Below are 27,345 nucleotides of genomic sequence, written 5' to 3'. Positions count from 1 at the left end.
ACAGTGCCGGAAATAAAAAAAGAAGTTGTAGCCCGCTGTCTGAGTGTCGTATGAAAGCTTATTGGGGTACAGAGAAAAAAAAGGCACACAGTGGGGAAAAAGCACAAAATGTCAACTTCAATCTCGAAATTTCCACTTTAATCACGTAGTTTATTTTGTCATTAAAGTAGAATATCATAAACTTCATCTTAAAATCGTTTAATTAACCAGTTTCTCAAATCCCATCGTAATTAAAGTAGCACATTAAATGCTTTGTTTTGTATGTGATCTTCTATGTGCTCTATGTGTGTGAATCACTACGTGCTTCTTAAACCGGCTTCTCTTCCTCTGACTGGACAAAGAATCCATGACATTTGTGATATTACAGCTCTCTGAATAACTAAAATACTGAGTTGTATACGTGATGTCATTTTCATGATGATAGGAGTTAAAGCACGCTATTAAACATGGGAACACAGAGATTGTGCGTGACCTTCGATGAAATAATTTATTGCACCAGTACTCATGGGCGGCTCTAGGCTCGTGGCGGCCCTGGGCAGAGAAAGAATCGCTGTCTTCTTCGCCCACCAATGTCAATATGGTATCTTATGCACAGCGGATGGCCACATCAGTTGCGGACACTGCATAGCCGCCTCGTGCTCGTGACACAAGCGTTTAACTTTTAAGAAATTTGCTGCTGCATTTTTAGCTGTGTCGTCATTTTCTCTTTCTGTTTAATATTCAATATATTTTGGCTTGCTGGCCATGTTCAGGTGTACAGTTTGCACATGCCTATGGCCGCCACTGCAGTACTGTCTCTTTCAAACGTACTAACTCCCAATTCCTGTCCTTCCTTTTCTTTCTCCAAGTATTCTGATCACCACACACTCAGCTCTGTAATAGACGTTAAGTCATCTGTAAGCTCATAACGCCGATTCTTCAAAACTTTTAAGGAACATTGAACTATCTTCGTAGTACGTGTTTAATTATTCTATCCTTCATGCCAGTCCCAGTGAAAGATACAGTGCGGGGCAGGAACAATCGTGAGCGGAGCGCCAGATCCTTACTAGCGTAGCGACACTGTGTCCTTTAATTATTAACAATATAGATTGTTTAAATGAAGTTAAAGTTTTATCTGTATAATATAATAAAGATATTTTTCTGCATTCCATCTTAAAAATGATCTTGTCATCATATATAAATACGCGCTTTATAAAGTGGCTCAGGTTGTGTAATATTATAACTGTATCTCAAGTTTACAGTGAGGTGATTGTACTTATAAGTCCTAACAGTTCTACGAGGAGCACTTGATGGACTGATTGAGTGCGTTTAGAGCTCTTGGGATGAAACTGTTTGTGAACCGTGAGGTCAGTACAGGAAAGGCTCTGAAGCATTTGGCGTATGAGAGCAGTTCAAATAGCGCATGGCTGAGGCAGCGTGTGCTTGATGCTGTATACCGATAATTCTCTTTCCGATCAGCTGCTCCGAGTGGTGCAGTGAGAGTAATCTGGAAAAAGATGATCCACTGTAGCAACTCCTAACGGGAGCAGCTGAAAGAAGAAGAAGAAGGTGCAGTGAGAGTAACAACGCTAAAGCAGCTATGATATTTAGAATAGTTTGACCATTCTGTGGACCATTATATTGTTACAGGTTAATTACAATCAGATGCATTAAACTAATAAACAATATACGTTTAATTTCAGTGTATGTATAAAGCCGCATCAGGAAAAGAAAGGATAACCACACAGGAACAGTAGCACTGCTTTGACGCTGGGTGCTGCCAGTCTGCAAAACCGAGTTCAGAATTTACATACGACAGGGTATGAGGTACCGTGGAAATGTGCGCGGCTTTACGCCAAATTTAGGTTTTATACATCGCAATTTGAATGTGGAAACGTTCTTATGCAACATTTCTGTTCATACACGAGGCCCCAGGACTACTGGAACAATGTGCTCTGGAGAGATGAACGCAACAACAGAATTATTTGTCCATAGTACCAGAAGATATGTTTGGAGAAGTTAAAGGGCAGCAGTTGACCAGAAGAATCTTATTGCAATTGTAAAGGATGGTGGTGGAAATGTTCTGGTTTGGCTTTGGGGTTGCATTGGTGCAGCAGGGCCTGCAGCAGATCATCATCAGAGAATCCACTGTGAATTCTTCACTGTGTGCTTGAGGATAATGTGAGACCATCGGTCAGAAGATTGAGGCTCAACCAAAACTGGACCTTCTAACATGACAATGGCACTCAACATAGCAGTAAACCCACTGAGGAATGGGTGAAAAGAAAGAAATGGAAGGGTCTGGAAGGACCAAGTCAAAGTCTGGATCTGAATCCCATCAAGTTGTTCTGGGGGGGTATGAAATGGGCTGTGCACTCAAACATGGCACAGCCAAAAGGATTCTGCATGGAGTGGGAAAAACTTCCTGCACAGTCGATGTCAGAGATGGCTAGACAGAGGCGACGCCCGACATGCGAGGGCCAGACAAAGTATTCCAGCCAATGGTGGACCTTAACTTTTTCAACAGATGGAAATGGCGTACCATTTTTTGTTAAATATATTACTACAAAGTCACTTTTTCTTTTACTTTTTAAATTATATTATCTTTATGTACAGATTCTGTTTTAGATGATAGATCAAATCTTGTTATGCCCACCTCTGTTATTAAAGAAGAATCATTTCATGGGGTGCAGTTACTTTTTCACAGTGCTATATAACAATAAACTGTGAGTGGCTGGTGATGAGTGAATGCCACACAAAGCCATGAAAAGGACAAGGGACTCGGGAACCTCACTGTTGTACCACACCTGCTACGAGTGTACAGGATAAAAATAAATCACAGATGAATGGGCCTCTGTGAGTCGGGTAGCCAGGCCTCATTTGAATACTACAGCTAGATGACCTTACAAGATGGCACACAGACCTGGCATTGTCTCCTCAGCCTCAGTAAACTCACAAACAAAGCACTAGACAACATCAGTAGAAAAGCATAAACTGAACCTTTTGTTTCCAGTCTGTAATTTATGATTTTGTGATTCCAGTTGCGTTACAAACAGCCAAGCCTTTAATTCACACTTCCATGATATCAATACTATGACCAGATAAGCTTTTATCTGTATTGCCTGCACACAATGCGTAAATTATTCAAATATGAATTTAAAAGAACGCCTGGAAGTTTGTCCGTCATTTATGTTTTAATGAGTCCTCTGTCGGCTGAACCAACGCGTCCTCAATGTGTCAGACATGACAACACAGACAAGGCATGAAAATTAAATACAAACTCTTCATATTTTACTTTGCATTACATTATGACAACTTTCATTTTTTTTAAACATCTGCATGAATTATGTAAGCAGGGAAAATCAATTTCCATTCAAATGTTTCCATCTTCCCCGCTGATAAAAATGTTCCAAAATACCCGTCACCTAATGGAACTGGAAAATATTCTGCGTAGACTCAGTAGACTAACAGAAATGTGGAAAATCCCCTTTCAGAATCGTGTCTGCTTCCTGCCTAGTGACATGAAGTGTTACAAGTAAAGACCACCTTCTGTTAGTTCACCTTGTGTCTTACTTTCTGTCCCAGGATGCCTGACCCTAAAAGCCGCGGTGCTAACGACTGAGCCGCTCTTTCCGTCCTGTTTCTGATGTTCTGGTTCCGTTGCTGAACGTCAGTGTTTGATATCAGCATACAGAGTCTCATCTTCAGGGGGTCTTCTCGTCATTGCACTGCTTTCCTCCAGATTTGTTCTGTCTTTGACATTCTTTGGTCTCTGGAAATCAATATAGACGTACTGTGTATTGTCATCTTGTTCTTCTTCCTCCATTTGGTTTCTGATAGCCTGACTGTTCACATACACTGCCGTGAATGCATGCGTTGGAGTGACGTGCTGCAAAAGAGAAGAAAGGTTTGTATTTTGTATTGAGAATGGCCGTCTGCTTTATTAAAAACTCTCCTAGCAGCAAATAGCATTCCTACTCTCTAAATGGCAGTAAATAAAGCAGCATGCAGTAGCATTAAAGCAGCGGCACCTCACCACACTCACCCTGAAACTGGACTTAAAATAACCGTCTAAATATCTGCAGGGCCCTCCATCATGTTGGGGACAAACACTCCTTTTTACTTGATGTGTCTCTCTGCTCAGCAGTTTAAAATTACAAGTGGAGCAATTCAAACCAAAGTGATAAAAGTGCACACTGCCGACTTTCATTTAAGGGTCTAGGCACACAAAATATTTTCCTCATGACTCCCCCCCAATTTCAGGACTGGCACCGTAATGTTTGGGACACAACAATGGCAGGTCTGTTGTCATATTTAGGACTTTGTCACACATCCCTCACATGCAATCACTGCTTGAAGTCTGCAATCCATCGACATCACCAGGTGCCCTCTGGTGATGCTCTGCCAGGTCTCAAATCTTCATCTCCTGCTGCTTTCTGGAGCTTGTCCCCTTAATGATGCTCTTCAGCATATGAAAGGCCTGCTCAGTTGGACTGAAATCGGGTGACTGGCTTGGCGATTCAAGAATTTTTCATTTCTTAGCTAAGACAAACTCCTATGTTGCCTCAGCAGCTTGTTTGGCTCTTTATCTTGAGGATCAAGTGCCATCTAATAAGACTGGAGGCATTTCCTGGAACTCAAGCAGATCAGATGTTTCTGCACACCTCAGAATTCATTGTGCCGTCAGCAGTCACATCATCAATGAAGAGAATTGTGCCAGGACCTGTGGCAGCCATACATGCCCAGGCCATAACAACCTGACAGCCATGTTTAACAGATGAGGAGGTCTGCTATGGATCTTAGGCAGTTCCTTTTGGTCTACAAACTTTGCTCTCATCATCATTCTGATACGGTACATCTTTGTCTCATTTGTCTATGAGATCTTTTCCCAGAATTCTGTAAGGCTTTTTGAAGTCCTTTGTCACAAACTGTAACCTGGCCATTCTGTTTTTGCACCTTGTTGTGTCGTCTCTCCTCTGTATTTCTGTTCATGAAGTCTTCTGCAGATTCAGTCATCTTTGTCACATCCACATCAGCCCCCCGAAGACTGTGTCTGATCTGTCTTTGGGTCTTTGTCTTTATCATGGTGAGGATTCTGCTGCAGGATTCATCGAGGTCTTCCTTGGCCTCCCAGTCCCTTTGCGACTCCTGAGCCCACCAGTGTGTTCTTTCTTTCTTTCTTTCTTTCTTTCTTTCTTTCTTTCTTTCTTTCTTTCTTTCTTTCTTTCTTTCTTTCTTTCTTTCTTTCTTTCGATATTCCAGACAGTTGACTGAAGTCATCCTGAGGTTTGACTGATGTCTCTGATGGTTTTATTCCTGTTTTTCAGCCTCATTAATGGCTTCTTTGACTTTCATTGGCACAGCTCTTGTCGTCATGTTGAACAACGGCAGCTGCAGACTCCAAAGGGTAGAAGAAAACTGAGGTGCCTTAAGCAGCCATGAACCACACCTGAGGAATCACAAAACAACTGTGACACCAATTGTCTAAAACGTTATGGTGCTCTGAAATAGGGGCACCGTGTGTGACCGAAATTTCTGGAAATCCCCTTAAATGGAAGTCTGCAATGTGCATTTTAGTCAAAAGTCTGAATTGTTTGATTTGTTCATTTCAAACTATGAAGCAGATGGGGAAATCAAGAAAAAAATGTGTCTTTGTCCCACACATTATGGAGGGTGATTTACGGTATACACACACACACACACCACACACACTTATGTTTCTGCAATTTTCTTTTTAATTCTCAGGAAAAGTAATATTTCTTAAAATATCTGCTGCTAATTTGGTGGTTAATTTTAATGTCTCGTCTATGGAGGCTGCACACCCTCTGAGTTTACCACAAGTCCCTGTGGAAACAGATGTGTCCAGATTTGATGGCTCTTCATGAGGCCAAGCGTGAAAGATCTTCGTTATGTTTCATCACTGAAGATAAAAACTGAGTCGATGCAGGATTCAGACTGCTACAAGAAAGGGGCATTCATGCGTCTTGTTGCTCACAGACACACACTGACGTTGAAATGAAAGGGTCAACAAATATATTTAGTTACTTTATGAGGTATTTAATAATAAAGTACTAGCAGTAAATACAAATTGGGTTGTAAAACGTTTGATTGCATTTTGTAGATATACACCGACGAGCCGAAACATTCTGAGCTCTGCCATATGAAGCGAATAACATCGATAGTCTCGTTACTAATGCGCAGGTCAGTGTCCGGATATTTAATAGATAGTCAGCTGACATTAGGCCCTCATAGTCAGCATGGACAGATGTGAAGGCTGAGTGACTTTGATAAGGGACAAATCGCTACGGCCACACAACTGGGTCACAACATTTCCAAAATGGCGAGGTTTGTGGGGTGCTTATGGTCATCTGTGGAGAGTACCTGCTGACAGTGGTCCGAGAAGGGAAAGCCCTGAACTACTGGCAGGCAGTTGGGCACTTAGACTCCTGGATGTAGGAGGTCAACAAAGGCGATCATGTCTGGCAGGATCCAAGAGGAGGTCAGAATTGGCAAGTAAAGGTCCTGGCAGTAATGTGTCATGACACACAGTGCGTCAGATCCTGCCACATGCAGTCAGAGTGCCCAAGCTCATCCCTGTCCTCTACTGAAAGTGCCAACAATGGGCACGTGAGTGTCAGAACTGGACCTTGAATCAATGGAAGGAGTTCTTCTAGTCTGATGAATCCTGTTTTCTGCTCCATCATGTCGACCACTAAGTGCATGCCCATCACTTACCTGGGTAAGAGGTGGCAGCAGTATGCACTGTGGGAAAAAAATCAACCTGGTGGAGGAAGTGTGATACTTTGGGCAATGTCCTGCTGGGAAACCCTGGGCATGGACATTCATGTGGTACATACCACCTAAACATGGCTGCAGACCAGCACTCATCTTCCTAGCAATGGCACTCCCTAACCCTATCAGCAGGATAATGCACCCTGGCACACGGCACAAATTGGTCTGAAGAACATGATGACGGGTATGATATGGTATTGCCCTGACCTCCAAATTCCCCAGATCTCATACCAATCAAGCACCTGTCTGATCTGCGGCAGCTCCTTCTGACAACTTACAGGAGTGGCGGACACCACAGAACACCTCCACAGGACCTTCAGAACAATTATTAATATATACAGTAAGTTTGTGTTCTTTAGTTTGTTTAAGTAATGTGTATACAGTATATCACGATGTTTCTTTGATTATGTTTCCACATAATTTTTTGTGTTTATTAGAACTTTACAACAATCTAGATGAGAACAGGCCATTCAGTCCAACAAAGCTCACCAGTCCTCTCCACTGCTTTCTTCTAAATTAACATCAAGTCGAGTTTCAAAAGCCCATGAAGTCCTACTGTACACCACACTACTTGGTAGCTATAAATTTCGGGATTTGTAATTTTTGTACAGCTTTCTGGGCTCATACCTTGAATTCCACCTAAATAAATAAAAACTGAAATGACTGTTTTCCAGTTGTGAAAAACCGACACCAAACTGTCTGAGCTCCACTAACAAATACTTCATCTTGTATTTCAATAGCCATTTAGGAAGTCGGGCACCATTATGTGGGAGTACCTGCAAAATGGGGAAGAAAGACATCTGCTGCTAGAAGCTGCAAGAGGAAAGGATGTTGGTGTGAGTGGCAATGAAGCATGAGATTGAAGAACAGAAAGACGAAGAACAAGAACAAGAAGCCCAGTGTCATAAAGATGGCTAAACACATAAGCCACAAAGAGTGGCCATCTCATGAATCGCACTGAAACACTTTCAGAGGCTGGGCAGCAAGTGGGGAACATCTCAAACCCTCAGTGACATCACCCAACATCAGGGCACCCAGGAAAAAGAAGGGATATAGAATGATTCAATACATTACTTTAAAAAGATTTAGACGAGGACAAGCCATTTAGCCCAACAAAGCTCACCACTCCTGTCCACTTAATTCCTCCAAAATAACATCAAGTCGAGTATTGAATGTCACCAAAGTCCTGCTGTCTATCACACTATTTGGTCACTTATTCCAAGTGTCTATGGTTCTCTGTATGAAGAAAAACTTCCTAATGTTTGTGCAACCTTTACTCCAGAATGACAAAGCAAATTTATAAAAAGATCATAAGTCGAAATATTACCTTGATACAAGTATTCAAACCCTTCACTCGGTTCTTTGGCAGCAGTTCCAGCTTGGAGTCTTCCCAGGTCTGGTGTTACAAGCTTCACCCACCTGGATTTGGGGAGTTTCTCCCATTCTTCAAGCTCGGTCAGGTTGGATGGAGACTGTTGGTGGACAGCAGTCCATTCAGATCTGTCTGGAGATGTCTGATTGGGTTCAAGTCTGGGCTCTGACTGAACATCTCCAGAACTTTCACAGAGTTGTCTCTAAGCCATTCCTGTGTTGTCTTTGCTTTGTAGTTAGGGTTGTTGTTCTGATGGAAAGTGAAGCTTTTGCCATGTCGAGATCTAAAGTGCTTTAGAGGAGTGCTTCTCAACCTTCCAGGAGTCATGGCCCACTTTTTCCCATGTCAGGGTCTTCACAACCCCTTGGTGAATTGAGCATGATTGTCAGAGTGGTGGGAGATGGGCCCCCTTGGTGAGTTTAGCGTAGTTGTCATAATGTACGGTACCGGGGTTGAGAACAATTGTCAGTGTGGGGACCCACTTTGTGACCCACCATGACCCTTTATGAACAATAGCAGCTCATGGCCCAATGGTTAAGAAGCATTGTTCTAGAGCAGGTTTTAATATCTCTGAGCTTTGCTTTGTTCAGCTTTCCCTCAAGCCTGTTTAGTCGTCCGGTCTCTGCCACCAAAAAACAAGCCCACACCACCAGGCGTCATTGTTGAAAAGATAAGCATAGTTGATGAGTGTCACTGGCTTCCTCCAGGCGTGACCTTTACAATTAAAGCCAGACAGACCAATCTTGGTTTCTTCTGACCAGAGTGTTTTTTCTCAGAGTCTGAGAGTCCTCTGTTTGCCTTTTTGTGAACTCCATACAGGCTTTAATGTGTTGTCTGGCTGTAAATCCCAGATTAGTGGAGTGCGGCAGTGAAGGTTGTCCTTCTGAACGTTTCTCCCATCTCCACATAGCTTCTCAGCCAGAGTGACCATCAGGTCCTTGGTCACCTCCGTTATTATGGCACTTGATTGCTCAGTTTGAAAGCCAGCTGCTGAAGGGAGTTGTGGTTGTTCCAAGCTTCTTCCATTTAAGAATTATGGAGGCCTCCTTCCACTCGAGACCCTTCCCCAGCTCGGAGCCTTGACACAATCCTGTCTCTAAGCTCGGCAGGTAACTCCTTTGACCTCATGGCTTGGTTCCTGTAGACTGGTGTTTGCCTTTCCTAATGAGGTCCAGCCAACTGAAATGAGCATCGGTGGACTCCAAACATCTCAACAATCACATGGGATGCTCCTGAGCCAAATCTCAAGTGTCATAGCAAAGGGATGGAATACTTGTGTCAAATTGATATCTTAGTTTTTTATTATTATGAAAATTGTAAAACTTCCTGTGTTTGATTTGTCATTGTGGGGTGTTGAGTGACGTTTAATGAAAAATAAAATAAACAAAACAAATTGAAATGATTTTAACACAAGCTGCAAGTGAACAACAGTTGAAAAAAGTGAAGGGTCTGACTACTTTGTGAAGGCGCTATATAACACATTTGAGTGCCTGTCACAGTCGATGAAAACGGCCATCTTATCTAAAGTACAGTGATCCCTCGCTATATCACGCTTCGACTTTCGCGGCTTCACTCTATCACGATTTTTTTCTCATACACGCTTACGTCACTACACATGCGCTTTCTGAGAACTTTTATCTAAGCCCTACGATGGCTCCTAAACGTGCTGCTTTTTCTAAGCCTTCTGACAATAAAACTAAGCGCCGGAGGAAGATGCTTACTATCCAGGAGAAGGTGAAACTCGTGGATATGATCAAAGATGGCAATACCCTACAAAAGCCTCCTCACGCATATGAAAAGACAGCGCCAGCAACTGCCTATCAAGATGTTCTTCAGCCACGCACCCAGACACCCACTGCCTACTCCTAGTACTACTTCACTGAAGACAACAACGCACCTGCTGAAGATACTGCACCACCTGAAGACTCTCCTACTGAGGTCGTGCCTTCATAGGTTAGTGGTTGTGTGCAATTAAATGTACAGTACAATAATCTACTATATAAAAGCGTTCAGGATCGTCCTTCCGTCCCGTGAGTGCAAAGCGTAGCGGTATTCCGCTTATCACAGACTTACTACTTGCGGCTTGAGGTGCGAAGCGACGCGATGTGAGCAGAGTTCTGGTGCTCTCATCGTTCCCTTGCTTTTGTGCGCAATGCGCTGGAAAAATAGACCAAATTATGTCTCTGGAAATAACTAATGTTGATGGAGTACAAATGCCTCACCGCGTAGTAAATATCAGGGGAGATGGTGCTTGCTTATTCTCATCTATAGCTTATTTAGTGCATGAAACTCCGTCTTTAGCGGTACAGATTCGGGCTGACATTGTACGACTTTGGACAGGCACTTGAGGGGATAAAAACGTAGGTTTTCGCGAGAAGTTATGAATGGGCACTTTGATGTTCTCATTCCCTACACTTACATGCCTGATGTACACATGGAGCGGACAAAAATTGAGGATAAAAGTCAGTCGCCTTAAAAGGCGAGTGCGCCTAGTAATATGATATTTGTAACGTCTAATATGTCTTATTTTCTCTTATTTTGTCTAATATATTGGGTAATATGAGTGTAATGGTGACTAAATGGTGGTATTTCATGTCTAGAGGGCTCTAATAATGTTAAAAAACTTATTTAGGAGGTCGTAAACAGGTTTCCTATACTCTAACTGCGAAAATATTCGATTTATAAATAAAGAATCCTACTTCGCGAAAATTCATTTATCACGGTAGAGTCTGGAATGGATTAACCGTGATAAACGAGGGTTCACTGTACAACAAACGTGTTTAAGGTCGTGGCAGGTAAGAGTTTACCGACATAACAGCAAAAGCACGGACCACTGAAAGGCAGATTGTATCAGACTGTTGTGTCTGACCAACTAAGAAACAGCAGACGTGGTGTTGTAATTCAATGTTCCTCCACTTAGCTTTCTAATTTGAAGATTCAATTAAATTGCAGAATTTAATCTATGAAATTCTGAATAATATTTTTTTAACAGCATGCCTTGGATGTTGGGTTTTGTCATCTAACACTGGTGTTTGCTATCCATTCCCTCTACTCCTCCATCGTGTTTGAATTCTCCATTGTCACCCCTCACTGTCTAGAGGGGGCTCGCTTTGTTCCTTTGAAACCTACTGTCCAGTATGCGTTTCCTTGGCCCTGTCATCTCCCAGGCTTTGGCATCGTGTGGAGAGACACATCAGTGCAGAAGAGAAATGGCACCACACTCACAGCATCGGTGGCTACCCATGTGTTTGGCAGACTACAGGAAGGAGTCAACTTGGTGACCTATTCAGTGATGCTGGGCTCCTGTCGTTCCTGTCTGTCCAGCCTCATTCTCCTCTGCCTTCTTCATCTTTTTTCTGTTATTTACAGGTTCATTCATTGTTAAGCACATGCATTGTCTCTCTTGTGTCTGCTCTGCCTCCTCATCCTTTTGACTTCTCATCTTGCTTTTTCCAGCCGCCATACCACAAGCACTTCAGAACAAGTCACCAACCTGCAGCTAAGCAAGTTCAGGCCCGGCCAGTACTTGGATGGAAGACCAACCAGGAAAAGCTTGGGTTGCTGCTGGAAGAGGTGCTGGTTAAACCAGTAGGGAGTGCTTACCCTGTGGTCTGAGTGTGGATCCCATTGTCACAGTGCAGTGACGGGGACTCTGTGCTGTAAAAATGGTGCCGTCCTTCAGATGAGACATAAAACTGAGATCCTGACTCTCTGTGGTCATAAAAGATCCCTGTGCATCCTTTGTAAAGAGTAGAAAGTATCCCGATGTCCAGGCTAAATTACCCACCATAGCCTGGTCATTCTAGCCCCCTAATTTCCCCCTGTCTCTGATTGGCTCTCTTTTTCACCACATCACCAACTATTTTCTAACTTGTGATGAGCTTACAAAAAAATGGCGGCCGTCACATCATCCAAGTAGATGCTACACATTGGTGGTGGTTCAAGTGGCTCCCTACTCAATATGTAAAGTACTTTGAGTAGTGAGAAAAGGGCAGCCATTTTGTGCCAGTATGCTCACCACTCACTAGTTATTAGGTGTTGAAAGGGTGAGACAGATAGTTAGCCAATTAGAGATGGGGGAATGACCAGGCCATGATGGACAATTTAGCCAAGACATTGGGAAACACTCTGCTCTTTACGAAAGATGCCCAGGGATCTTCTGTGACCACAAAGAGTCAGGAACTCAAGTTATGTCTCATCTGAACCATTTTTACAGCACAGCATCCACGTCACTGCGCTGTGGCATTGGGATCAAAACACAGACCACAGGTTAAGTGCCGACTGTTGACCACACCAAGAACTCTTGCACCACCAACCCAAGTGTTTCCTCGATCCAAGTACTGGCTGGACCAGACATGCTTAGCTTCAGGTGGATGACCTGATCTGAAGTGCCTTCGGTATGGTTTCTGACCATAGAGTGTTTAGGTGGGTTTGCTCAGACGGTCACTAATGTCAAGTGGATATGTAAATTTTACACTTTATGGAGTCATCTGCATCTCATATTGACAAATCATCGAGGGCTTCTGTACCGCCATGCAGCCCTGTACATCTCGAATGTCTGCTGCTCACTGATGCTGCTGTTGATTCAGGGCTTCCTGGGTAAGGATGAGGGTGTGGGGGTTGGCATCAGGTTATGGATTTTATCATTAATATTACCTACAATTGTTTTATTTACCATATTGGAAATATTTACTAAATAATTGATCACAAAAAATTAACAAGCTGGCGTTTAAGTTTATGCCACAAAGACAAATTATTTCTAGAGTATTTACATTACCTTCATGTTTTGGGCACTGGTCACTGGAGAGTGGTCTGTGCTTGATGTAGCCGATCTTCTAATCAAAATGGAAATAAGATAACGTTAAAAGACTGAAAACTAAAGTCAGAAGTTCTTTTGTAAGTACATAACCTAATATTATCAACCCTCTTCGTTCAGTTAATGAGCCAATCCCAACATGACCGGGCACAACCCTAGATGAGGTGCCTGTCCATCACAAGGCCCATCACATTTGTATGGTAGGACACACACTTATCATGATTCTCATGCTTTGGGGTGTCAATGACAATACCCAGAGAATATCCCACCCAGACGCGGGTCAAATTGGTCTCCAGGCTACAAAAAGGACATAGCAGCACTAGAAAAGGTCCAGAGAAGAGCGACTGGGCTGACTCCAGGGCTACAGGGGATGAGTGACGAGGAAAGATGAAAAGAGCTGAGCCTTTACAGGAGATGAAGAGGAGACCTGACTGAAATGTTTAAAATGATGAAGGGAATCAATCCAGTGGACTGAGACAGTGACTTTAAAATGAGTTCACCAAGAACACAGAGACACTGTTGGAAACTTGTTAAGGGGAAATTTCGCACAAACATTAGGAAGTTTATCTTTACACAAAGAACGAAAGACAAACGACCAAGTAGTGTGGTAGACAGTAAGATGTTGGGGACTTTCAAAACTCGACTTGATGTTTTTTTGGAGGAAATAAGTGGACAGAACCGGCAAGCTTTGTTGGGCTGAATGGTCTGCGCTCATCCAGATTGTTTGAATGTTCTAAATGGGCAAACTTCACACAGATTACAGCACAACAGCTCTCGGGACCCCCTAAATACCACACAGTATTTCCCACATCGTCTGCAGCCTCAGTCTGCGTCTCAGGCATTGACTGAGTATCTTGATCTGCGGCTACCGCTCTGCTCCTCTCGTCTCCAAGCCTCTGTTTGTTTAGTTGGTTTCCATTGTTAGGAATGTTTCAATATCTAGAAATTCCAGTTTAAAAGCTTTCCTTTAGGGGTTTGAATTGCTTGACTGTCTCTCGATTTTGAATCTTTTTAATGTTTTGGCCGGTGTTTATGATTGCTGCTGTTGTTACTCATTTAGCTCCTCTGATGGTCAACCACTTGGTTTGTTTCTGTCTACATTTTTAAATCCTTGTGTAGCACCCTACCAGTTGGATAGAATAAGGAACGTAGTGGTTAGCCTCAGTAACGCAACATTTTAGTTTTCTTTTATTTTGGGAAAGCAGGAACAGAGAGAAATGTGATTGGTGCTCTTTACAGCCAATGAAGGTATAGCACGCCGTTAGTTCTCCAATGAGATTCGTTTATTTGGGAAGGGCGAGAGAGAGAGAGAGAGAGAGGAAGATGGCATAGAGACAGAGTGGGGTGGCTGAGTGTTACATGAGAGAGAAAGAAACAACAACGGGGTAAAGGGAGCCTGTGCTAAGGTTAAGGAGAGAGTGAGGGAGCTTTGGAAAAAAGAGAGAAGAAAAGTTTTTTGTTGTGTGTCAATGTTAAACGTGAAGAGGAATTGAGCGGGTTTGGCTCATTGGAAAAGGGAGCTTGGCTTTGGGAAAGAAAAAGAGTAACAGACTGACGAAGCGTCAGATGCCTACTTTGGGGAAGTTAGCTAGCTAAAAGAAATAGAAAAAAAAGAGAATGCAAATGAATCACACATCAGGATGACACTAGCGCTTCTCCAGACGGAGCTGTGAGATTCCTGTGTTTCACCACGGATGTAAGTATGAAGTGCGGCGAAAGATCTGGAAGGACACCGCGAGTACCTGTGGATTTGTGTACTGCGTGTGAGAATTTCTTTATATATATACTGGATATATACATATATATACAGTATATACAGTATATAAATATATTTTATTGTAGATTTCTGTGTATGAACATCGACTGTGTTGTAACTCAGACTAAGTAATTGAGATAAGTATCTCTTGAGTGGTGGGTTTAATAAATGTGTTTTATTTATTTCTTTCTTTCTTTTTCCTGTCCTTGATTGTGTGCAGTACTTACATGCTGGTTGCATACAAATAAGTGATTAAATGTATCTGTATGTGCATAAATGCGAAGAGGCATATTGTGTAATTAACAAAGGGTGAGTGTTCACAAAGCGGGGCTAAATTGCTTCATCGGACCCACTGGTTATTAAACTTGATCGGGATGTATTTAATGGGGATCCCACCAGTGACATTTCATCCTATGACATAAGTAACGTGCCATTTCAACAGAGGGAGGGCTCCACTTATATAATGTGAAGCGGATGTCGTCATTGTTATGTCTGTTTGTCCGTCTGCCCACATGGAAACAGTAGAATGATTTTGTTCAAATTTGGCACCATTTTGTGTTCAGTGAGGTATTGTGGAAGCACAGAGCAGCGTTTCTTAGCCACCGGGTCGTGACTCAATTCTGGGTGCCAGTGGATTGCGAGTTGATATTGTTTTAAATGGCAGCAGGTCATCGTGGGTCATGAGTGGGTGACTCAACGGGCTGTGGGGGTCACCGCTGTGACAGTCACACTCAATCCCTTCCTTACTTTGACAATACTTTGGTGGGTCGTGAAAACACCTACATGGAAAAATAGGGTTGCTACACTAGAAAACAGTGATATAGGCCAGGAGCATTATGACAAGCCGAAAAATGGATCTGAAAATAAGTCGATGGGTGACCTGGTGGTCCACGGGTGAAAGCTAATGCAGCACACATTAAATCCTGTCATTGTTGCTGTCTTGGCAGACTTGGTCATTTTTCCTTGTGTTTCTCAGAGCTTTCCCCTCACACACGTAAGTGTGTAAGTGTGTCTGTCCCACCACAGACTAGGAGGTTTGTTCATGTCTTCTGAATCGTCCCTGGTCCTATTGTTGAGCTACATTACAATAAGCCGGTCCTAATGATGAGTAAATCACAGGGTGACAGGAGTTGACAGAGTATTAGGGTCCAATTTACCTTTTTGAATTTACAACCACGCATAAGACCACCAGAATAACCACAACAACGGTAACACAGATCCCACTGATTAAAAATGAGATGTTTTCTGTCTTCGTATCTGCTAAAGAAACAAATTAGCAAATGAAAAATTCAATGAATTCACAGTTTGGAAATTTGCAGAGTCTTAACTAACACTAAACAGAGGAGCTTTTTTATCACAGACAAAATATTCATTCATCCATCCATCCAATTCTATATCAGCACCATGGTGCTCACCTGGATGTAAACCAACATGGTTGGGCGGCGGGTGACTAACTTGAAGTTGTCTGAGGACCACAAGTTTCCTCCAACACCACCTGTCCATTGCTAGAGCTTTCACTTTCAAGAGGCAAAAGAAATTCAGTTTGTCCCACAGGATCCTCATTTACGTCTATGGAAAGCCGAAGTCACTCACTGGTTTATAATCTGGTGTAGCCACTGAGCACAGGGCACTGCGATGGGTGATTATAATGGACAAGTTCGTTGCTGGAGACAAAGTCCCCACCATAAAGAGCAGCACATTGACACACAGGGTAGTGAGACTAAAACTCGGTGGGCTCGCTGCAAAAAGAAGTCACCCTCACAGTTAGGATCCTGATTGGTCACCGTGGGGATGCTGCTGAGGGGCCGGAGGTCTCCTTAGCTCAACTGGTTTAGACGCCTGCATTCTACCCTCCAAATCCAGGGTCTTGGTTTTGTGTCCAGCAGCTCAGAGAGAGGATGTGCAATGGATGGTGTGAGGCCTGAGCACATTTCTAACTGGTGACACAATTGAAGAAAGTCTTTTCAATGACAAATCCCACACATCCCAGCAACAACTTGTTTACTCCTTCCAGGCATCCCTTTGTCCTGTGGCTCCATTATGGGAAAACCCGCACTGCCAATCAGTCGTCTGCTGGACTTTTTCTCAGATTTCCTCACACACTCGAGGGTGAGTGTTTGCATGAATGTCTCCAGATATGAACTGATTGCCCACAGCTCAGCTTTACTGTCTTCTTGTTAGGTTGTAAACTAAGTGCGGGCACATCTGTTTTTGTTCTGACTGCTTTACTAAATGCAGTAAATCCTCACTATCTGCAGATTCTGTTCTGTGGATTCGCCAGTTAATCTATTATAAAACTATAAGCCATCTTGATCTAATCATACCTATTCATGGTCACGAGCAGCAGACAAATATTCTGAGAGGTCTATCACACAGCAACAAACCATGAGATTGAGAAATAACAGGTCTGTGATGCCCCCAGATAACCAGGGCTGCCAGTGTGCTTCACAGAATGGATCACCATGCCTGGCAATGAGAGGCATAAGCAAGCTGTTAAACCCAATTTGTGATGGGGATCGGAGCCCAGGAATGAGGAGTTCCCAGTAAGTCAGCGTCATAAAGCCCTCCTTGATTCAGTCCCTGCTCTTTGTACACATTGCTTGTCGCTAGTACTGCTTAGGTGGTTAATTGAGTCCTCAGATCAGCCCTGCTGCAGTCGCTCGTGGCCTCTGGAGGAGCGGCAAGAAGAAGACGATGGATCTTGAGTATCAGGGGGAAGTAAAAGTCATTACAAGGTTTCCATAGGTGATCATTCCTGAGACCTGAGGGTGTGACAGCAGAGGGATGGCACGCCTGCCCTACCCCATCACCTCCTCCTGCTCCTGACATGGCCTGCCTTCTCCCTGCATGGGAAGGACGAGCAGGGTGCTCATGGGACGGAACCTGAGGTGGGCTTGGTTAATTTTTGGTGCATGAAATTATATGTTTATGGTAACAGATAGCAAAAGTGCATAATGAAGAGGGTCCGCTGGACTCATGGCGTTTCATGTTCCCCATAGGATCAATGCTTCAGTAGCCCTTCTTACTGTTTCTGTGGGTTTGTTCAGGAACACAACCCCTGTGGATAATGAGAACTGAGTGTATAATCAATCCGTTTTTATTTAAACATTATTCTCATTATGTTATTTTAATGGTTTAACACCATTTTGGGCCTGTGGCTTTACTGCTTGCGGTTGTCACATCCATTGCTGGTCACATGACTGGAATTCTACATAAAACCTCATAACATCTCCAGATAGAGGAGCAGCTTCAGCCACAGACTGCGGTCACCGTCCTGCTGCACTGACAGACTGAGGAGACCCCACACTATGCGACTCTTCAATTCCAATGTTAACATCATACATAGTTATTGTCTGTTATACCGTCATTGTTATCACTCTTTAATTTAATATTGTTCTTTATCAGTATGCTGCTGCTGGAGTATGGGAATGTCCCCTTGGGATTAATAAAGTATCTATCTATCTATCTATCTATCTATCTATTATATAGTGCCTTTCATATCTATCTATCTATCTATCTATCTTGTATGTCCTATTTAAGATGGCAGCTGTTACAATCTGGTTCCTTTATAATTTTATTTTTGCCACAGGAGTTTTGGTCCTATTTGTAGTTTTTCATTGTGGGACACCTGATTCTGTCATTTCAGTTCAGGTTCACATCTTGCTGTGACGTCGTTATCGTTTTCTTACGCGTGCTGCCATTTTAGGGCTCTTTTGTGTGCCGTTGTCATGTTGTTGGCTATGAAAGGATTGCAGGAATTTCTTATTATCCAAAATTTCAGGTAATTTGTTAAAAAACTTGCCATTCGTGTCGGTGCTTCATTTTGGGTTTCACCTCTTTCTTGGGCTAACCTTTTCGCTTTGGTGATTAGATATTCTAACTTCAATGGTTTCCACACTTAGCACAATTGCCAATTCTGTTTCTTCTCCTGGCCACTTCATTCAAATCAAAATAATCTTCCCTTTTTACCACAGGATAGAATAGCAGGGAGTTTAACTTCGATCAGGCCCCTCTTATAGGGCAGTGGTCAACGTTACTCATCTCTCCTGATGTTAAATTATCTCTCCTATCTTTGTGAAATGAAATGATAAAGATGTTGACGAGCAGTTCTTATTTACATTTTTAGCAAATATCACAGTTTAACAATCAAACCTTTTCCAAACACACTGTTATTCATGAAAAGGAAACGATTAGTCCAGCAAGTGATGGATGTGTGATAAATACTGTGTCCCCATGCTGACTGATGGCACAGATTTGAAGTTATTTAGTAGTACAATTCATTGGCTCACCGCTAACAACATACAGGACTCTGTCACACTCAATCAGTCACTGCTAGGCACAAGAACAGCAAGAACTGGCATTACAAGAACTGGCACACACTTACCGAGCACATTCAGAAATACGAATGTTGAGTTCTCCAACCCAAGTGAGTTTTGTGCCTGACAGTAATACCTCCCGCTGTCACTAGGGGTCACTGCTGTGAGCGTCAAACTCCGTTCTGATCCCATCAGTAAGATGGCAGCTTCAGTTATTTTAAACCAGGAGTATCTGGCAAGTGGATTGGCACTGGAACTGCAGATCAGCGCTACTGGGTCACCATCCTTTATGCCAGTCGTGTAATTTAAGCTGGCAGTGGTGTTGTTAGGGGGAACTAGAAAAGGCAAATAGTAATTAATAATTCTGTTTTAATTGCACAAGGTGTTAGTTAATTTGAAAAAGGTTTGCAGAAATATTAAAACATATCCCATACTAAAATCAACAGCACAGCAGCACAGTCAGTGGCATCAGTGTGCCAGTTTGAATTCTATGCCATGTGCTTTTCTGTATGCATTTTGAATGGAGTTTTACTTCTACATCTCCAATTGCTTGTAAAGTTGATGGGTGATTCAGAATTGTCCTTGTGTGTGTGTGTGTGTGTGTGGTGTGTAGGACCTGTGAGGACTGCTGACCTGGCCGGTGTGCCCAGCGTTGTTGACAGCCCCACATGATATTAAATTGGATTAAGGGAGTTTGAGAATACCACGTATTAAAATGATTACCACCACTGTGTGTGGGAGTTGTTTCTGAGGGGTATCTTCCCATTTGGATGTGTTTTATGTCAAATTTACTATCTTAATAAATCGCCTGAAGAAGGGGCCTGAGTTGCCTCGACAGCTTGCATATTGTAATCTTTTTAGTTAGCCAATTAAAGGGGTCATTTTGCTTGACTTCTCACTATTTTAGAGAACAAAAAGCATGTAATATGTAAAGGAAAATAAAGAAATATATGAAACAATTAAAACACCCAAAAGGAAAACAAAATTCAAAAGGAATTTAAAGAAATAAATTACAAAATGTCAAGTTAAAAAGCTTAAAGAACACAGAAAAGACTGAAAACAGCAGAAAAAGCCACAAAAGTACTAGATACTAAATACCAAATAGATGCAAAACTAGAAAAAAAGAAATTTAGAAATATATTAGTCAAAAATACTTAAATTAAACAAAATGATCAGAAGACCAAAAAGGAAGTGCAAAAGGGAGCAGATGAAGACATTTAGAGGACTGATGCCACTGCAACCATACGCTGGCTGAAATAATCTCCACGGGCGACAGGCAAACAAATGAAGGCACAGGGGGTCTACTACTTAATTAAGGGTCTCATCCTGCTTTATGGAAATATTTTATGTTAAACATACAATCATTAGAAAAAAAACATCTATAGAAAATGACAATGATAATAATAATAAATGTTATTTATATAGCGCCTTTCCTATGCTCACACAACACCTAATATATCTCAGAAGAGGACATTGACCAAGGCTTGCAAATCTGTATTTCTAATAACTAAACTATAGGCTATGGACAAACATTCTACAATAGTAGTGATAACCTTTTTCTATTTTCAGAAAGTGGAACGGAACTGAACAGGTGGGCACAGAAGTAAAAGTACGTCAGTTAACCTGATTTGTGTTTTCTATTCAGTGAAGTGAAGTTCTACATTTTAGAAGCTTTTTGTTAGCCTTGGCACCAGAGAGTGGCGATGTTGTTTCATGTTGGTCTGATGTGCCAGCAAGAATTTCACTGAACTCTTTATGAGTGACAATGCTACACAAAATAAAATTGTCAAAAGACAAGAATCGAATAGTTTAATCAGAGGGGCCATCACACACCTTTTAAAAACCAAACCCAGAACAGACTGACATGTCAGTAAAGGCCCTTCAACTGGAACAGTCAAATGAGGTGTCCACTTCTTCAAATTCAAAATGGATTTGCATCTATAGTAGCAATTTGTTGTTTGTGTACTTTTAAATTCCCATACAAACTAAGCCATGTTTAAAGTGTATTTTGTTTTTTTACTTACACAGCACATTCAGAATGACTGGTTTTGAGTTGTCCTTTCCATACAGGTTTTCTGCCTGACAGTAATACCGGCCACTGTCACCAGGGGTCACTGCTACGAGGGTCACTTCCTGTTGCTGTCCTATCAGCGAGGCTGAGGCTCCATTTATTTGAAACCACGAGAAGTTGGCAGTTGGGTTTGCACTGGCATTACAGGTGAGGGTTAATGATTGCCCCATAAATATTTGGTCAGTATGGTGGATTGATGTTTCTCTTGGAGCATCTATAAGGAAAAGAAAAACACATTAAAAGGCCTAATTAAAAGCTCAAAAAATAAGAAGAATGCTAAATATATAGCACAACAGCCACAATAGCTGAAATCAGTCCTTGTTTAGAAAATGGTCTCCTTGCAGCAGCTGAATTCAGCGTCTTCTGTATGCTTGAGCCACTGAGACGACCACTTCTAGTGCCTTCCTGGATCATTTTGTCTTTTTGTGGACCACATCAGGGGCTGAGTCTGATCAATTAAGAGAAATGCAGACTCGTGAGATGCTTAAGTCTTGTAAATAGTGAGGAGTATATGGAGGTGTTTTGAGTGTTAGGAACGTTTTTGGACTCTTCTGTACATTTGCTATATGAAATAATTATTTTATGTTGTAAACCTACTTTTCATGTAGTTGTGTGCTATCATTTTGTGTGTCATCATGTTGTTTGTGTCAGTGACGTTCATTGCAGGTCACACAGTCTGGATACTGGTGATGTCAAAGTGTTGTTACCATTGTTAGGACTGTATCTTTATTTGGTTACGTTTTATTTGTAAATGTGGTCATTTTCCCCCATTCCCTTTCTTGTCCTTTGTTACAATGCTTACAGGTTGTCCCTTTCCTTGTTCGCTTGCAATGAGGGCTTTCAGGTTTAATCTACAGCTACCTGTATAATCCTCCTGTTTTCCTCAGTTCTCCGCTGAGGTATTAACTGATTCCTTAGTTTTGTTATTCCCCATGAATGACATTTTTAGCAGTGTTTCATGGCTATGTGTTTAGGAATTAAATAAAATCCCATATAAAGAAAATCCCTAAAATATTACTTAAACAAAAAAACAGAAACACAGGCCTAAACGCTATAACAACATACTTAGCAGGAAATCTGAGAGAATATTTTCATTAAAAAGATCTTATGGACTTTCAGTTTAGCTTCCATTAGGACTCTGAATTCTGCTTTATGATTTGGTGTTTTCATTGTTCTGGCTCAAGTGATCGACCTTTGCTTGTTTGACGACTCTTAGTTTTATCCATTTAAAAGTTCACTTGTATCTCTGCCTTTGTGAATTTAAATCTTAGTAACATGTTATGCCACACAGTGCCTGTATTTTGAGTGGCCCTCGACTTTACCAGGTTCTGATGTTTCCAGCCTTCCTAAACTGCTGGAGTTGTTCAGCCGATGTGAGGCACACTGGGGTTGTCATGAGGCCGCATACCATACAGTATGTGTGCCACACTTGTGACCTCTTGTTGAGTCTGAGATCCGATAAGTTGAGGTTGTTGTGAGCCTCAAACCAGCCTATAATCAGACCTCCTAAAGTGGGCAGTGAGGTTCAGTTAGTGTAAGGATGAACTCACAATAGAAGATAACATGCCAGGCTTGACACACCAGGGTATCATTTAATTTAAATTAAAACATCAGAATGGTGAATTTTAAAGAATCTGAGTTGAAAATAAAAGAAATGAAAGTCTAAATAATTCAATTAAAAAAACTAAAGAAATGACTCAAACAGTGACAAGCAAAAGTAGGAAATAAAAATACGACCTAGCAGAATCTACTGAAACCAAAAAGGGAATTTCAAAAGAAAAACCCCGGAAAGACAAGCGAAAGTCCCAAAATATCTTTAGCTATAAGCATTTTCATAGATTCTTTGAAAAAAATGATAAAATACAAGAAAATTTGGGGTTAAAGAACACAGCAGCTGAGCATGTTGATGGCCTGCAGGTGTCTTGAATATGACACTCCGGTAATTGCAGTGAAAATGACCACAGCATCTGAGAGTCCAGGCTGGTAATACGCTGTCACCACTGCAAATGACGGGCTAAGGAAAGGGAGGAGGGGTGAAACTGCAAAAGTAAAGGAAAACGAAGACCGGACAATAGTAAGGGAGTTTAGGAAAACGAAAAAACACAACATGAAATGTCAAGAGGGATGGAGTGTTTTTGTGATTCTAACAGTACGTCAAGGGATTTCCCCGATAATATCAGACTAGCCGAGGGATATGATCCTTTCAGTGTGCCTTGGATGTTGACCTAATGGGGTGTGGCCGAAACTCATGGGGGGTGCCAAAGGGTTGAATCTTGTTAGAGTAGGAAAGTGGACATTAAGGGGCAACTGCATATAAATGTTTAAATTCATGATGGGAATTAGTAGTGTAGATGTTGACGTTGAAATGAGTACTTTGAAAAGAATCGGAAGGCACAAGTGTGTAAGGGTAAACTTCTCACAGATCTTGGGAAGTATATCTTCACAAAGAGGACCTGAGGTGCGTGGAAGAGATGATCCAGTAATGGAGTAAATAAAACTACTTTAGGAACTTCAGATCTCAACTTGAGAATATTATACACAAGTTAGGTGAATTGGAATGAATGGTCTACTTCCATGAAAGCTTCAAATCCTATAATGGCCTTGACATAAACATGAAGCTCTCTGAGTCTGTTCAAAAATGAAGAGACTTGAACTGATCTTACACAAGACACTAAGTGTTAGACTCTGCGCTGCACTTCTCTTCTCAGTCTCCACGGTGTAGGACACTGTACAGATGATGTCCTTCATGTGGAGATGATATGAGGTCGTGAAGGTGAGGAGCGATGACACAGAACGATCCTCCTTAATTCCGGTTTCCACAGTCTGGTGAACTGTCCCGTTCAGAGTGTCACTCCAAGCCAGAGAGGGGGGTTGTTTAGGGCATAAAAATGGAGCACTGCATCTCAGACTGGTAGATTCTCCTTCCTTTACTGGGCTTCCTGCAGTCAGTAGTGGCCTATCTGGAGAGTCTAGAAGACAAGAATTAATTTAAAAAGAACATATCAGAAACATATCTTCAGGGAAGACAAAAACATTATGATATTGTTTGACAAACAATTGTTGGCTTGGAAATAAAACTATTTGATGAATGGAAATAATGAAGGTCTGATGAATAAACTTTTTTCCTTAGCATTAGAAGTCAAGGTGGAAATTAAAAAATTTAGGTGAAATCATGGACTCTAAACTAAACCTTAAATCCCATATTAATCACATTACTAGGACTGCGTTCATGTCATTCAAGGATCTTTACAAACAGCAGGGGCCTCATTTATAACACAGTGCGTAGAATTAACACTAAACGTGGCATACGGACAAAACTGGAAATATGCGTATGCTCAAATAAATTCGCATGCATAAAACTGTGTGTGAGCAAACTTCCACACATTTTTCCTTTATAAATCCCAATCAACATGAATTTTAACACACATGCATGCGCTCCCAGCCCCATCCCGACTCCTTTCAGAATTACGCCCAATTGAATATGCAAATTAATATAAATAGCCCCTTCCTCTCAGTGTTTTGCTAAAAGACAATGGCAAAAGCACATGTGAAAAAGAAGAATTTCAGCAAATGCAAAATGGAGGTCCTGCTCTTTGAAGTGGAGGCAAGGAAAAGCGTGCTATTTGGTGGCTTAAGCACTGGTATAAGCAACACAAAGGGCATTGATAGAGTGGAGCAACGTGGTGGGAGCACTGAAAAGTTCAAGTTCAGAAAGTCACACAGAGTAAGGGGAGTCTCAGCACGCTGTCTGAAAAAAAGGGCTATGTTCAGATTAAAGTTGAAATGTCAGCTTTAAGTCTTGAAATTTCCTCTTTAATCTTGTAGTTTATTTTGTCATTAAAATCGAACATTGTAAACTTCATCTTAAAATCGCTGTTTAATTTACTAGAGTTTTACAAACCCCATCATAACTAAAGTAGCACATTAAATGTTTTGTAGACTGAGTGTCCCCCAACATAGTCGTTAATCGCTAAGTGGTTCCTAAATGGGCTTTCTCTTACACCGACAGGAGCGCGCAGGCAGTGATCGCTACACAGAATACATTACATTCATGACATTACAGCTCTCTGAACATTTTAAAATACTAACTTGTATACCTGCTATCATTTTCATCATGAAATGCATTAAAGCGTGTGTTAAACCTGTGGAGGTGCAGCAGTAGTGGTGAGCTGGTGTCCCGTCCATGGATTGTTCCTGCCTCCTGCAAGATGGTTGCTGGGACGGGTGCAACCCTGGATGGAATAACTTATTGCAGCGGTACTGTCGCTGTCAAATGTACCAGCCTCCAATTCCTGTCCTTTACTTTTTCCATGTAATCAATCGTCACATAATAAATAAATGTTAAACCAGCTAAAGGCTTAGTATGGTGAATTTTCACAACTTTTAAGGAACATTGAAAAATCTTCATTATACATGTTTAATTATTCCATCCAGGGCCACACCAGTCCAAACAAGCATATTGCAAGAGGCAAGAACAATACCTGGACAGGATGCCAGCCATTCACTACCACTGCACCACCATAACCTCACATACTATACCATACCATACCATACCATACCATACCATACCATACCATATTTATTTGTTGAGTGTTTAAAAACACAGCATTACAACTGACCGAAGCGCTGTACAGTTACAACAAGCAGGACTAAAAGCAAAATATTAAAAACAAACATTAAGAGAGAATTAAAACAGAGATACTAAAAACAGGTCAGAGGACCCAATAAAATAGAGAAATAGGAAGAAGCAAGTGGAAATGAGACAGGTTAAGAATTAAAAGCCAATGTGAAGAAGTGCGTTTTAGGCAAGATTTGAATGTGGAGACTGAAGCGGCTTGCCTAACCACTAAGGGCAGGGAGTTCCAGAGCCTGGGTGCACAGACGGAGAAAGGCCTTTCACCACGAGCTTTAAAACGTGCCTTGGGAACGGTTAGGAGCAGCTGATCTGCGGATCTAAGAACACGAAGAGGATTGTGACATGTTTAATTAATTATGGTATACGTTATTTAAAAGAAGTTAAGAATGTATCTGTAAAATGTAATATACATACTTTAATGCATTTCATCATAGAAAGGTATATATCCTACTAATCTAACAGTCCACAGCTCACAGAGGACAGCTCTTAGAAATCGAAATTGACTTATAAGCCAGTCATCGTCATCTGTAAATTTGCGCTGTTTTCTAATTTTTCCATTGTCTTCTAAAAAGCAGATATAGTAGTTGAAATAGTTTGGCCATTCGGTACACATTATTTTGCTAGAGAATGATTACAATCAAGTGCCTTAGAAATAGCAAACAATATGCAATTCATTTTGGTGCATTTGATAAAGCTCGCACCATTGATGCAAATCTAAAAAAGAAAGAAAAGCAACACAGAAACAGTAGCACTTCTGTGACGTTGGTGCCGGTTGAGTAGAAATGAGTGTATGCGTGGTCTGAGGCTGCCTTGAATAAACTATGCATGCCTAGACTGATCTTTTTCTTCAATGAATTTGCAATCATTTTGAACCTCTACTTTTCGCTGCTTTCTTTTCTCATTTTCCTGTGATGGTGTTTTGTGACGCCATCACCACCCACCACCTCCACTTGTGATGCTCGAATGATGCCAAGTGCCCCCGCTGTCCATGAGACCCGCTGCATCAAATCTTCAGAGATGAAGCCTGGCAACATTAAGGAGTGACTTAAGCACCTAATATTAGGTGAATGCCGAGTGGGGGCTAGTCAGGTGGTCTTTTGGCCTGGCCTTTCCCCTACGACCACCTGACCTTTTCATCGTACTCATCTTTAGAGACATGGAATATAATACTTTTCATAACAACTTTACCGTCTTACTAATTCTATTATTTTGTGCAAGCCCATACTGCTTTATTTTTTTGTTATTCATTCATCTTTATTCTTACTTCATGTAGCTGTTTATCTTTTGTTGTCATTATTTCTATGATGTCTTGTAATCCATGCTGAGCTACAACCTGTGTACAGAAATGTGTTGTAGAAATAAATGTTGTTGTAAGCACAACATGGTCACACACGGTCACTCACTGGCCTGGCCGGTAACTCTGACACAATTCCTTTACTTGAGGTCTTGATGGATGGTTTCACCTTCCTTCATAAAGGGAGAAGTGTGATTTATGAAGGTGGTGTGGAGTAATTTGAAGAAATGAACTCCGTATTGCTATAAAACTCTAAGCCATCCGAGGTGTTCGTATTCCCTTAGAATCTGGCACAATGGCACTACTACTATTA

At 41.6% G+C, this 27,345-nt stretch overlaps 1 protein-coding gene across 1 annotated transcript in view; it reads right to left on the bottom strand.

Moving 5' to 3' along the window:
• Window positions 1-2,992: 2,992 nt before the first annotated feature.
• Window positions 2,993-27,345, bottom strand: part of LOC120540559 (sialoadhesin-like) — a 77,531-nt gene continuing 53,178 nt past the window's right edge. Inside the window, 7 exon segments of the mRNA XM_039771399.1 lie at window positions 2,993-3,868; window positions 12,921-12,978; window positions 15,873-15,975; window positions 19,100-19,366; window positions 21,056-21,316; window positions 23,766-24,071; window positions 26,440-26,452. Coding sequence (XP_039627333.1) covers window positions 3,650-3,868; window positions 12,921-12,978; window positions 15,873-15,975; window positions 19,100-19,366; window positions 21,056-21,316; window positions 23,766-24,071; window positions 26,440-26,452 — 1,227 coding nt within the window. The 3' untranslated portion in view covers window positions 2,993-3,649.

Source organism: Polypterus senegalus, chromosome 12 (genome assembly GCF_016835505.1).
Source record: "Polypterus senegalus isolate Bchr_013 chromosome 12, ASM1683550v1, whole genome shotgun sequence".
NCBI classification, from domain to species: Eukaryota; Metazoa; Chordata; class Cladistia; order Polypteriformes; family Polypteridae; genus Polypterus; species Polypterus senegalus.
This window is presented reverse-complemented; position numbering and strand designations above follow the sequence as displayed.